Source organism: Zonotrichia albicollis, chromosome 8 (assembly GCF_047830755.1).
Source record: "Zonotrichia albicollis isolate bZonAlb1 chromosome 8, bZonAlb1.hap1, whole genome shotgun sequence".
Classification (NCBI taxonomy): Eukaryota; Metazoa; Chordata; class Aves; order Passeriformes; family Passerellidae; genus Zonotrichia; species Zonotrichia albicollis.
The window spans coordinates 8398787-8412922 of record NC_133826.1 but is presented as its reverse complement, the minus strand read 5'-3'; the positions used below and the strand labels follow the sequence as shown (position 1 = coordinate 8412922).

General features: G+C 42.2%; 1 protein-coding gene across 1 annotated transcript in view; it reads right to left on the bottom strand.

The window, feature by feature from the left end:
• Nucleotides 1-14136, bottom strand: part of TRABD2B (TraB domain containing 2B) — a 259936-nt gene that overhangs the window by 97047 nt on the left and 148753 nt on the right. Inside the window, exon 4 of the mRNA XM_074545840.1 lies at nucleotides 5675-5849. Within this exon, the coding sequence (XP_074401941.1) occupies nucleotides 5675-5849 (175 nt within the window). The remainder of the gene's footprint in view (nucleotides 1-5674; nucleotides 5850-14136) is intronic.

Sequence of the window (14136 nt, the reverse complement as noted above, 5' to 3'; positions counted from 1 at the left end):
ATGTTCCAGCTCAGCTGTGGTCAGCTCACTACCTGCTGACAAAGCATGCTCAAGCTACATCATCTGGATATCTCCTCAGGAATGCTTTAGTTTTCAGAGAAAAATAAGAACATATCTGTGGTGATCAAAACCACTGCAGACTTGAGTCACCTTGGAGATGTCCATAACTCCTGCTCATTGCAGCAGGTGAAGGCTGAGCCTGCTTCTGTCTATGGTACACCAAGTATCTAAAATGATGTGGGCTGAAATTCCCTTGGGAATCTTCTGCAGAGAAGAGAAAAGGGGAAGAGCTGGAGCTGAAGACTACAATGAGGAGATTTTATATTCTTGTGCTCTCATACCAGTCCCATCCTACAGAAAAGTTGCACAATTCTCCCTTTCCCTACTGAAAACAGAGTGAACCCCACTTCTGAGCCCCATTATGAAGAATCACCAGAGAACATTTACTTTGGGAGAAAGTAACTGCTGTTTGAGAGCTTGGATTAGATGACCTTTAAAGGTTTCTTTCAACCCAAACTATTCAATAATTCCTGCTAACAGTCTAATTTATGAGGACGAGAATCATTCCTGATGATGCTGCCCATCCAGTGATGAGTGAGAGAACTCTGAAGGACAAGCAGGGAATTACCTGTTCTGAGCATGGAAATGATCAAATTCTACTTCTGCTGTTGCTACTGTGGGATGGAGTCTTCTGCTTTCATGGCAGCACACAGACGTCTACAGCACAGGCTGTATTTATTGTCTTGCAGAACATCTCAGAAATACCTAATCCATCAACAAATATAAATAAACTCAGCCACCTAAGCCTGCAGATGAGCAAGGGTGCTCTGACTGTCACACAAATGGATCTCTGTTATCACTAGCTTCATCAAAAGCTGTGGGCAACCTGGCTTCCACACCACAGACAACAGCTGGGTCCTCTCTGACTCTTAGATGTTGTGGAGGCTGGTGGGATGGTTAAACATGTGCTTTCCTCCACCCCAGAACTGTGGTCCAGAGACAATTTGCTTCCCCTCTTGCTATGGGAGATGCTATGGTATTTGCATTTCAACTCTGTCTCAGTAAAAGAATATTCTCTATGATATATTTATTATTTTAAGCAACAAAACCCACTGACTAAAAGCCTACTGATTTGGCTGCTAATAAACATTGTGAACTGGAGCAGCATCTGAATTTCTGAAGCAGCAAATCCAGCTCTCAGCTACAAAACTGACAGCTCTCATAAAAGAAGGAAAGAAAAAAAAATGCAAGTAAAACATCCTAAGGAAATTATCGTTCAAATTAACTGCAGACATAAATTTATCCATCTGTTATCATAAGTGTTACTTGAAAATTATTTGCCCATAAAAATGAAATAAGCCAGAGTGGATTTTTTTCTTAAACATTGACTTCATGTGTATGGTCTTAGCTGCCAAAATATTAACTCTTTTTAACAGCCTGTGTGCTCTTGGCTGTGTGTCTTTCTTGACTGTAAATGGACCTTTATAAATTGTCTGTATAAATGATGTCTAAGGCCCTTCACTGTTATTACAGATCAGTAATTCCAAGTAAACCATCCTGACTTTCAAAACACAAACCCCAAGCAAATGACCAAATTTTACTTGGAAGTACTCTATTTAGCTACCTTTATTCATTCAAAGGGAAAAGTTAACCTGTCCATTAAATGAAAAACATCATTTAACTGCACAAACAATAACTGCTGTTTCGTTCCTAGGGTACAGTTACTGTGAATACAGGTATGGTGGGATTTTCACATTAAGTCTGAACATGGTAAACACTGGCAGGAGTGAAACAAAGTCCACAGAACTGGGTACAGAGCTGGGTTTCTTTTACCCAGAGCCTGTATTTTTCTTGGAGAAGAGAAAGAAATTAAAGTAGAATGAAAAAATTGCTATTTTCACTTCTACGTGTTTTATAAAGGAATAAATTAAAAGTCTGAATTACTTCAACGCATTTAAATAGTGAGTAAAGTCATGGAAGACAGAAAAGCCAGAAATCTACTGAAAAGTCTATTTTTTATTTTTAAGAATGACAGAAAACTGAAAAGTTCCTTTTAGAATTGTGTAATTTTTTTGTTTGTTTCAATACTTTTGACTGGAACAACATCCCCCATCTTTCAGCAGCATAAAAAAACTTTGTTTCACTTTATGAAAAACTGTTTATCTCAGCTTGCTTGGATATTCAAATGTCTGTCCCCTGCCTACTCCTTTGTCCCCAGGATTTGTCTTTTGGATGTTTCACAGCCTCGTGCTGTTACAGGCCAGACTCAGAACCAGCTCTCCTATGATGCACCACAAAGTCTTTGCAGCACAGCTCTAAGTGGCACATAGTGAAATTTTAGTGAGAGTCCCACTTTACAGGAGAGCAATGACACCCAAGCACCTGGGATTTTGACTGCTATCTGCAAAAAATTGACTTGTTTTTCCAGAAGAAAACAGAAAAAAATTATTTTCCACAAATGCCCTCTTCTTTAACCAAAAAACCAGACACCTACATCCTCCAGCTCGGTAGCTCCAGGCTCCTGCACCACCAGGCTGCCAGGATATCATAATTTTGTTTTTCATTTGAAGCCACTCACAATTTGTTTGGGGTTTTTTCTGGCTTTTTTTGGTTCTACAGTCATGGAGCAGGATGCACTGAGCCAAACCTGACTGCAATTTGCAAAGTCACCTGCATGGTCCCTTCTGCCTTAGTCAAGCTTATTACACTAATTAATTATTAGATGCCACAGAGCTACCCATCCACAGCACTGGAATCTTACAATAAGCTGAGGATGATGCTCCAAGAGAGCAACAGAGCCTCAGTTGCTGCATGCAGCTGTGCAAAAGCCAGGTAAAACTTCACCACAGCAGCATCCACAAGGTAGAGCTCCCTGCAGGGAGGCCACCAGAGGAACAGGCAGGGCTCAGCCTCAGGAGGGCTGTTTTCTGGGAGAGATCCTATTTCCCAGCCCCTTGGCTCCAGTTTTACCTGGGAGTAACAGGATACCTCTGAGTCCTTATGAATCATCCTGCAGGGCTCAGGACTCCCTCCTAGAGCAGCCCTGGTCTGTAAAACTGCATTTGTTGAATGGTTCCAAGGTGCTTTTCTTGTAACAGGCTTATTTTCTTACTGAAAAAACACTTATTTTCCTAATTTTATTTGGCAGCACAGTTTTATCCAGTTCTTCCTTTCCCAGAAACTGTGATGGAGATTATGAAATTTGGAAAACAATTCATAATACACATATATAATTTAATTACTATTCATTCATTAGTTCAAATATCTTCAGAATTAAGACATTAATGCAAAGATCAAGCTTGGCATAAAGGGCAATATCGTCTGAAGCACATTGTCCAGAATATTTTTTTTCAAATTATTTCCCCTTCATCATTACAGTTTTAGAGATGCAAAATCTTAAATTGCATTGCTCTGCGAGCAAATAAACTCCCACAGACTCTATCATGCCTATCCTAACTGAAAGTGCATTCCTAAAATTTTGCACTTCAGAATTCATGGGAATATGTGAAAGCCTCAACTTTCATCAAAAACATCCTTTAATTTTATAAAAGACAAAACCAAACCCTCAAAGTTTTATATGACAATTTGAATTCATGATTCAAGCACATACCAAAGAAATCCCTCAAAATAAAAGAACTAGATATAAGGATGCAAAATAAAAGATTTATCAGTAAAAGCCACTCTTCAAATTCAGTGCATGAAGAAAAAGAGGAAACAAAAATCCTTCAAGAAAAAAAATTGCAGTTGAATCATAGGAGGAAATGAACTTGCCTGCTCTTTGGTCACATAAAAGTTTTGGCATTGAAAAAAATTAATATTCTTAATGTTCTCTGCATGAAGAAAAAAACACCCCAAAGAAGAAAGAAGGAATTAATTGTAGTTAAAGCAGGGATAGCCTGCAGGGATGGCGCAATTTGGTGAGAAAAGCCAAAGAGAGGCTGGAACAAAGAACCCAAAACAAAAAGCTTTCCTCAGCATCTCCCACATCCCAGTTTTCAATAAACCCGCGTGTCTGTTCTGTCCTGCCATGCTCAGTGCTGGGGAAACAAAACAACCCAGCAACAAAGGCAGTTTTCAACATCACCAGAAATGGCCTAAAAGACAAAGTGAGATTGCTCTTTATGAGCCAGCTTTCCCTGGGAGTTTCAGGTAGGTGCCCTCTGATGGGGACAGGGGAAGAAAGCTCAATCCTCCTGTAAGTTATAAGTGTCTTTCTAACGAATGTAACGTGGAATTAGCATCCATTGGCTTAATTTCAGCTCTGTCATTAGCACAAGCAAACAGCTGCAGTGGGTTGGATCCATGACCCATCTAATCTTTGGTCTGTGGACTAGGTGTAGAGCTCTACAAGTGGGCAGTGATGCCCAGTTTATCCCCTCAGCTCCATTTATGTACTGGTTAACGGATTTACAAAACTGGAAACTGTTATTTAAGCCATCATGTTCGATAATCTCCAATAAACCTCACTCCTTGGGTTAGACAGGCTGGTTTTTATGAATGCCTGTCCAATTATGAGCCATCATGATATATTTTCCTACTGTAAAAACAGTTAAGCAAAACTTCTTGGCCAGAAATATCAGCCAAGGCTGAGATTAAATAAGCTTGGGAAAATTCAGTCCGGATACACTCAAAAAATAAATACATCAAAATGCACGTGTCTCTGCTAAAACCCACAGTCTTTAATCAAAATTCCCACTGAAGTGAGTAGCGAAAGGTGAGTTGTTGCCAAAGTTCATAGTGAGAGCCATGGGATGAGAAGCAAAGTTCTGTCAAAAATGAGAAACTGCTAAGGAGAGGAGCAGGAGGAGCAGATTGGTTCTCGACACAGCAATCTCAGCCTGCCTTTTGAGGGAGCTCAAAAAGACACTTAAGCTGGTGCTCAGGATTGTGCTGAGCTGGGGCCTGAATAATTATTATTTATACTCTTATCACACAGAAATATGAATTCCATTGGTCAAGGGAAAAGAAATTTAAAAAGGGAGAGAGAGGACAGTAGCATGTACTGTCGTAGGCTCACAGAAGTACTGCAGACATCTTTGTTCTGCAGACTTCAGGGAGAGCATTAAACAGGAAGAGGGACACTGGATTTTTACTTCATGGTTTAAACTGCTGGTATTTACTACACACACAACTCATGCACTTGTGCAAAGCCCCAAACCAGCCAGTCTGTACAGACACAGCACCAAAGCAGCTCAGTCACCCATCAAGAAGGTTTAACTGCAGCAACCCAGAATGTTTGAAATCCTGGGACAGTGCTGGAGCCACACACATGTGGCTGTGCCACCAAAGGGTTTGTGTTCTGCCACTCACTGCCCCCACCACCTGGGCTTACAAATTCAAAGGCAACTGAACCATCTTCTACACCTGTGGCCAAGTAGCCCACAGGTCTGGGAAGGGAACAAACACAACAGCATGAGAAGTGCTTACAGCTTCACATTTCCACAGCCAGATGGAAAACAAAGTAAGTGCAGCCTGTGTGCAGCCTGCCTGGACCTAGACCCACCTCCTACAACAACTCAATCCATTTTAGAAGTGGGTCTGGACAAACAAAAGTCTTTCTGCTTCAAAGGGAAGCCTCATAAGAAATTTTCCCACAGGCTGAGACCTGAATCATTCCAAACAATTTACTTCCAATCATAGTAACAGAGTAAAACAGAAAAAAATCATGCCATACCTGCTCCAAAGGCAAAGAAGAAGCTCTTGTCTCTGTTCTCCCTTAGAAGTGACATCACTCTTCTCCCCATCCTCTCATTCCTTTTGTAGATGAGCTCCTGTCTGAAGTAGCTGTCTATTTCCTGAGCTGTCACCTGCTCGTGGGGTGGGAGTGTTGTGTTGATGAAGTTTGGCACCTGAAACAGAGAGAGAGGCCACAACTCAGGTGGCATGGTTAAGGAACCCACAAAACACTGCATGTTTTAATCCAGCTTTCTTTAAGCCACCTAAGCACCACTACCACACAAAGAAAAACCACTAGGGGATCAGAGCATGGGAGGTTGTTAGGGACTCTAAAAACAAATAAAAAGAAAATAAATTCCCAATGAATATACTCTCTTTAAAAAACATGAAACTAGTACTTTACTACAGGAAACTTCAGTTAATTTTGATTTTTCTCTGTCCTTTTGTGAAAATGTAGTTTCAGGTGTTACATTTGGGTGAGTTACTTGGACCTTTATTCTCTGCTTGTTAAAAAAAAAAAATCATTGGCTGTTTAACACCAAATTCCTGTGATCTGCTCTCAGCTGAGGTCACCATGAACTAAGCAAGGATGGTAAGATTTGGCTTGTATATGTGGCTTTTTAAGAACCTAGCAGTTTAAAGAGGGGAAAGTATATCAAATACAGACACAGGAAGATGCACACAGGGTAAACCCCCTTATCTTTACATGCTATTAGTTCTCACCAGAGAAGACCATGCATTACAACACATAAATCCCTGGAACATTCCTGATATATCTGCGGAAGTGACTTCCACAAGAACTGCTCCTTCAGTCTCTGCTTTTGTGAAGAGAGATGCTCACAGACCCAGCAGAAAGGCTGAAAGCTCAAGGACTTGGGTCAGGGCAGCAGACCCAGGAATGAGCCAATATCCAAGCTGTAAGGGACAGATAAGCCAAAAGTCTCTGGTTATTAGGACAACAACTTGTTTTGAAACAGTGAAAGTCCCAGGTCTACCACAAGGGTTTGGGAGCCCATGGGCCCTGCAGGCAGAAAAGCTGTAAGGGGGGAGTGTTTGATGACTGCTAACAGGACCCAAGCACTTTCTGGTGATTTTCTGTGCCTCACCACTGGAAAGCAGCTTAAGCTGCAAACCTTAGGTTCAGATTTCTGAGTCCCTAGGTAAATGTAAAGCTGCCAGGATTTCCAGTGTTAATCTGAGTCAGTGGTAATGACATTGCATGCACAGCGCATGAGGGGAACATCTCTCACTCACTGCGCTGAAACTCTTGGTACAGTGACTCTGTTACTTGTGTTAATTCCATCTCTGGTTTTCTACTATACAAAATTCCTGTACTAATTTTCTAAAACTTGTCTTTGGTTTTTGTTTTTCAGCCCACCTCTTCCCGTTCCACTTGCTCGCATGGCTTTATCACAACAATTTCTGTCTCTTCCCACCCTCTTGGCTTATACTGCTTCTCCAAAAGTTCTCAGCAAGTTTTAGGGAGAAAAACTGATTTCCATCTTCCAGTGACTCTCCTTAAAAATTTTTCATGGCAGCCTCATCTGCATCACTCCTAAAATATGTGAGGGATCAAGCAGTAGAGATTTCTCACCATGCATTATGCAGGATGAGTCTACACCTTACTCTGGATTCACACTAAAGGCTCTTCTCAGTTGAGTGAGACAGAAAAGGGGACCACATCTCCTGAACCAAGGAATCCTAAGGGGATGGAGATAACACTCCATGTAAGAGATCCTGCCCCAGCCGATTGGATCTCACAGACCAGCTGGACCTTTGATTTTCCAAACTGCTTCTCAACCTGCTTTGCCAAATCACCATGCTTCTCACAGCATGTTCTTCTTTAAGGGTTCAGTCACATTATCCTGAGTCATTCTTTCCTCCAGGCTTTCCAGCATCACCAGTGTAACCTGTGAACTCCTCAGAGCATGCAAGTATTTTGCACCTTGTTCTCAGTTTAGCCCTGAGCCAGCACTCAACAAGTCATAAGTCCCATTAAGTCAGACCTCTTGGAGATAGCAGTTTCCTGTGAAAGCCCAAGAAGTTACCTCGGTGTCTGGCAAGAATATCTGTTTGTCTCAAAGGGATGGAGGAGCAAACTGACGTGTCAAAGAGATAAAATGCTGCTGGCTACAGCAGCAAAGAACATAGTGGCTTCCATTCCTGGTGAAAAACGGGGATAGATTTACATTGTAGGAATCAAGTCTTAGGAATGACTAGCCATTTTACACTTGCAGTAACTTCTGTAATGCAAAGCTGCAAGTCCATTGGTCCATGGAGATACCACAAACCTTTCCATCTCCTCTATACTGGAGCTCTCAGGCAGGAGGTCAGGGAAGCCTTTTTTACGCACTGACATGGAAGGTGACATTTTGTGGAAGCATCTGAAGGCTCAACACCCACATAACAGAAGTCTCCTCTTCCCTGCTTCTGGCTGAAGGCTGGGACCTGGTTTTGAATCACTTGAGATGCTTTGGGGAAAGCAAGGTACAGCCTTACCTGTGAGCACAACCTGCTCCTACACAAAGCAGGAACAGCAGTGCTGGGGGACCAAGCAGTCCCCCAGCTTTGTGCATCCCACTGGTGATGGAGGTCCAGATACCCAAAAAACAGATGTTGTATGAGGTCTTTGCCAAGAAGGGAAGCACCTTTCACCTCCTTGTGCAACTCCATCACTTGCAATCCTATATCCACATTTAACCTGTAGTTCCTTTTCTTTATCTAACCTAAAATACAGTACACAAAACAGAGACATTTACTTGCCTTCCCCCCCCCCCCCTTCCCTTTTTTCCCTCTCTTCTGTGGGGAAAGTTTGCCAATGGCAGAGAGATAAACTTGAAATCAAGGACTGGGTTTTGTCAGTCTTTCTTTTGCTCACCCATGGAACAAGACAAAGGAAGGCATGATCTAGAGAGGCACAGCATCAGCTGCAGGTCCTGCTGCACTGCGTACACTCCTGCATTTCTGATGCCTGGCAAAAATAAAATCTGCACGTGTGTTTCTGTGTGTGTGTGGCAGAGGACAGAAGATAAATGACTGCAGTAAGTATGCCCCTACACAGTAGTGCAACCACACTCTGAGCTGTGACACTTGCCCCATTAATCACCTCTGCTCCTCCCTGTATCCAGGTCCTTTCCACAGTGACACACACCATGCCTGGCTTCAGGGAGACAGCTGGCCCTGTTGATTTAAGAAACCCTTAAACCAGACAGGGATCAGGAAGTCAAGAAACAGTCACACACAATTAGGAAACTCTTAACTGGAGCCAGAATTTAAGTTTGGGGGGTTTTTTGGAAAAGAGAAGATCTGTTATTTTCAAAAGATGGGCTAAATATGGACCAAAAAGGATGTACCTTCCCCCTTCTACTTTTATTTTGTTTTCATTCTCTGAAAAAATTAATTTTAACATTTTAATAATATGAATCTATTGGTTTTGAGCTGAGAGTGAATGATTGAGACATTTGCTGTGCCCCTGGTTGAGGGACTGATCTAATAATACCTGAATATTGCTACCAGTGTTTAAATGGAGTGGATTATGTGTCTGTTGAAAAATCCAAACTTCTAATTTTGCTGTTCACCTAGGAGTGTAACAGCTGGATCAGGAGAAAAATGCATCACCTGGGATGTGCTCACTTCTAGTGGATACACATGACAAGAGATAAATAGATTCTTTACATCCAGTCTCTGCAAGCTGTGCAGTTTTCTGAGAACCCAACCAACTCATATTTATATATAATTCTAGTGGAAACTCAATAATGTATCTCACTGAGGCATTCAGAATAAAGAATATTTTGTTTTACTTAATAAGGTAGCACTCCTTTTTTCTGTTCCCATTTCCTTTAGGTTACAGCTTTCCTATGGACAGTACAGACAGACCACAAACTCAAGTCATTAGGTACACTCTGCACTTATAAGTTAAACTTTTAAGGTTAAAGAGAGGGACTCTGAGAATAAAAAAGAAATCCCAGCCTTACAAAAATTTCTTCCCCTCCCCACTGTCTGTGTAGTTTTACTTTAGTCAGTGTCCCTGATGGAATATATGTGTGGATAAAGCTCTGTACACACGTCTGAGCTCACAGTGCTGTGGGATGTGGGCCATAATTCTTCACCTTTGAAGTCAGTGGGAGCTTTATGGAGAAGAAAGAGGAAGGATTGTGGAGTGGTTATGACACTACCCTGAAAAAATGGTTCTGCTCCCATGGGTGATACAAATCTCTTACATGATCACAAGCATGTCATTTGGGTTTAAACCTTCAAAGGAAACTCAGCACTTAACCTCCACTAAGTGTCTTTGAAGCATTTGGCTTTATTCCTCCTGTGTCTCAAAAGTCCATCTGTAAAATGGGGACAGAGACTTTTCTAAAAAGACTTTCTACCTTGATGTTACATACAAGGCACTGGCTCAGTCTAGCTCTGGAGGGACCCAAAGGAAGACCCAAAGTCCAACACAATGCTCAGCAGTAACCTCCCTTCCCATAAATTTCCACAGAGGCTTGGATTCTGCTGCAGTCATTAGCATAAGAGCTAACAAGACACTTTAGCTTAGAAAAATGCACCAGCCATAACTCAAGACCTATGCTATGCTTTCAGCTTTGTCTGTAGAGACAGAGAGAAAAAAAAAGACAAAAAAAAAAAAAAAAGAGAAAAGCAAAATATATTGGTGCAGAGTCTTTTATCGCATTTAGGGCTTACTGCCAAAGTTCAGCTGAAAATTCATGGACACGGGACTACATTAAAAGTCCATTTTTAAAATTTACTATTTTTTAATATTTGGACAAATATTCTGGGGAGAGGCACAATGCCAGAGTTGTGAACATCTATCTGCAAATAATTTTTTTTGGACACACATAAGCACCATCATCTTTGATTACATTTTTTTTTACTTTGGATTTATTATCTACATTGGAACTGGCCTAGACTCAGTCCAGTATCAAATCATTATCATATGTGGAGTAACAGTGTTATCGTTCCTACTCCTATGCACTACATTTCCAAATCCTCTGATAACCTTGTTTAGCCTCGTTCTGTTCCAGTGATGAGACTATTTCTGGAATGTGAATTCGAATTGTAATATTACATCAATCAAAAAATAACATTACCAACAATGGAATAAAGAGCTGTGTGCCTTTCCTCACCGGCTTGTGCACGGAGGTGATTTTCAACCATAATTCTACTTGCAGATGGAAAAGAGGAAGCTGAGATAGGGAAATGGGAAGCCAGCCCTGCCATGAAACACACAGTGATCCTAAAACCTCTTCAGCAATTATCTTCCTGTATCTTGGTCAATCCTCCAGGCTTTTGAGACTCCTGTCTCCCACTGTCCTAATCAGTAGATGACTCAAGGATTTCCAGCCTCATCTCCTGAGAAATATCCAAACTTCAGACTGCTGCATGTACAGCATCATTACTGACAGTTGCAAGGCAATCTCTTAATAAAACAAATGCCTTGTTTCCTTATTTCTTCTTCTCTCCCCAGAGGGTTCACAGCTAAACAGAGAAAACAGAAGGCAGCACACCCAGGGTCAAAAGGGACAGCTATGGCAGGACCGGGAGCTGGCAATCAGCTTCCAGAGTTCCAGTCCAACACCCCAATACAAACCCCATCCATCCCTCCCTGACAAGAGGGCTCCGCCTCCACACTCGTAATCCTTATCTCCAGTTGAGAGCAGGGAGCTGTTCCCAGATCACGACAACTGCATTAATTTTTTTAAAACATTATAAAGATTGGGTTCTCTTTATTAGTCTTCTGGTTTATGAGCTTTACGTGGGCAGAGGCCAGAAGACAAGTAAGGGATCTTGCTTTGAAGGATTTTCCCTACACCATGCAGGTCAGGAACCTTTATACAGTTGACAGCTCTAGGAAAGATAAGGATCTCATGAGCTGACAGGCAGCTTATGGGGGCTGCCAGGGAGCCAGAACAGCATCCCAACACCCACTGGCTCCTCCAGCAAACTGAAAAGCCCTAAATTCACACCAGCCCTTCTTGGGTCACAGGCTGACATCTGAGATCTAGTTATCATTCCTTTATGAAGGGAGGATAACCTCCTGTTAACCAGCCTTGACAAGGCATTGTGGCTTTTACTGCAGGGCTGCAAAATATACTGCTCAGGACTTGGAAGACACCTGTTTTCCTCTGATTTATGAACCCTTCTGGCATCTGGGAGAGTAATATCCTCTTACTGCAGCCTCTGATAGGAAGGATTGAAATAGTGCAAAGTGAATGGGCTGTGAGAACAAGTATCTCCACAAGGAGGACGTGGCTGCCACAAAAGCAAAAGATGCTGCCAACTCAACTGGTTTTCCTCCAGCACTCTCAAGCTTCCTTCATGAGGGAGGGAGACCGTAATGGCCAAGGAGGGAGTGTCAGGTTAATCTGATTTAACCCAAAAGCCCAAAGCTGGCAGCTGCCAAGAAGATAAGCTGTTTGTTATGGAAAAGGGAAACGAGGAAGGAGCAGTCTCCAGTTGGAGCATGTGATTAACCCATTATGGCTTTCCCTTAAGCACTAAAATTTAAAGTCATATATTAGAAATCTGAGTGGACTGTAAAAGGAGTCTTTCATGTTTGAAATAAAGTTCAGTTCCATCCCTTCTTTCCCTTTTCCAGAGTTGGAGGGAGGAAAAACACAAAAATACTTTTTTGTGCTTGAAGGGAAGTGAAGAACACAAGCAAGAACATTTCTTGGGACCAACTCTGGGTAGCCCTTTCTACCCATGAGCTCATCCCTGCCCACCTTCCATCAGGGCTCACGGTCCATAGATGTTGCAATTACACCACAGCTCAGGTTAGTGAGATTTCTCTAACTGGCCTCTTGGACTTAAAGCTAGTGGGATACCCCTCAGCATGCCATGGCAACTTGAGTGGGAAGACAGAGTTTCAAATTGGCTGCCTCAGACCTAGGGGCCTCTGGAGCATCTAAACTTGTAAATGCAGGAAAATTAGGAGAAGATGTGGAGGGGAAGAGCAAGCTGAATGCCAGTGAAGTCTCTATGGAGAGTGAACAACACCTTTTAAAACCAGCTTTGCAGGTGACACAAAGGCTGCAGGAGTCATTGCTGGCCTGAGGGTAAAGCTGCCTGCAGGCAGGGTGGGCTGCAGCCCTTGGACACCCCTGTGTCTGCACCTGCATGGACACCCTCCCTGGCAGCACCAAACCCGTCCTGCCAGGGCTCTTCTTCCAGGTGGCACCTGGCCAAACCACAGCTGTGTGTCATGTCTAGTTCTACCTTCTCTGCCCATTTGGGCCAAAAGAAACTATGTTTAAAAAAATAAAAAAAAAAGGAAAAAGGCCACAAGGATGGGCTGTGAGTCTCACACACTCACAGCTTGGGGGGTGATACTTCTATCCCTGTTAAAAAAGACTTTCAACAAATCTCTGAGAAGTCATGACCTCCATGTATGTTTTCTATTTCTTTTTCCACACCAGTTAAATAGCTGCTTTCCAAGCACTTGGGAAAAAAAAGGAAAAGAAGAAGTAAGCAACACCAACCCCTCCTCCAAGGCCTCCCTCCCCGCCCCAACCCCGTCCCTGCTCCCCTTGGTCGCGATGCCAAAATATGCAGCCGCTCTCTCTATCTGAATGAATGTTTTGATTAAAGAAGTCTTAACAAAACAGAGTCAGAACAATGATCCCGGCCCCCTTTCTGCAAGCTTCACCCAACTATGTGGAGTATATTTAGGACCAGATTACAGGGACCTGCTCATTAATTGACTAAGGATGACAAGCCTACAGTGTATGCAAATAAAGGTTTGGGTTTCAGAGGGGAGGGTAAATCTTAACAACCTAATGATACTCCTGCCACACTTAAAACCCTTTTAACTTTGGGATTTTTTTGAGGCCAGCTTTCACAAGCTTGCAAACATATGGAAAAGTTCAAGTTTTTCTATTTCCCTTCCAAACGCTTTCTTTTCTTTGACAAAGAATTTTTTTTTTTCTGTTCAGACACTAAAACCATCACCTATTATATTGCCATGACACCCAAGTAAAGACACTGATCAAAGGGCAAAGCAGGGCAATAAAGTGAAAAAAAAATGGGACCAGAAGGTTTGGGTTTGGGGTTGGTTTATTAAAGAACTGAAATTCTTTTTCCAAAGGTATTTTTCATTTTGTCTTCTGTTACACAGTGGAAAAACAGTTGGTTAGTAGTGGGTACAAACTCAGGTTTGGTTGTCTTGGATATGTGTAGTTCAGAGCTCTTCAATGAATTTCTTTCCATCCCTGTTTAGTGAGATTCTAGGAAAAGCTTGAATGTGTATGTGAAATTTGCAATATTACTTTAACCTGAGGCGTGTCTGATCCAAAATATATGATTTGCACAATATCACATAACTTAGCAAGGAGCAGAAATCTGGTTCATAACACCACAGCAGCTGGGCTGGACATGGGACCTCTGGAGCTGACCCTCAAGGGAGTGCATGCTCTGCAGAGGTGGCTCTGCCTTCCTGGTTGGTCCTGGAAA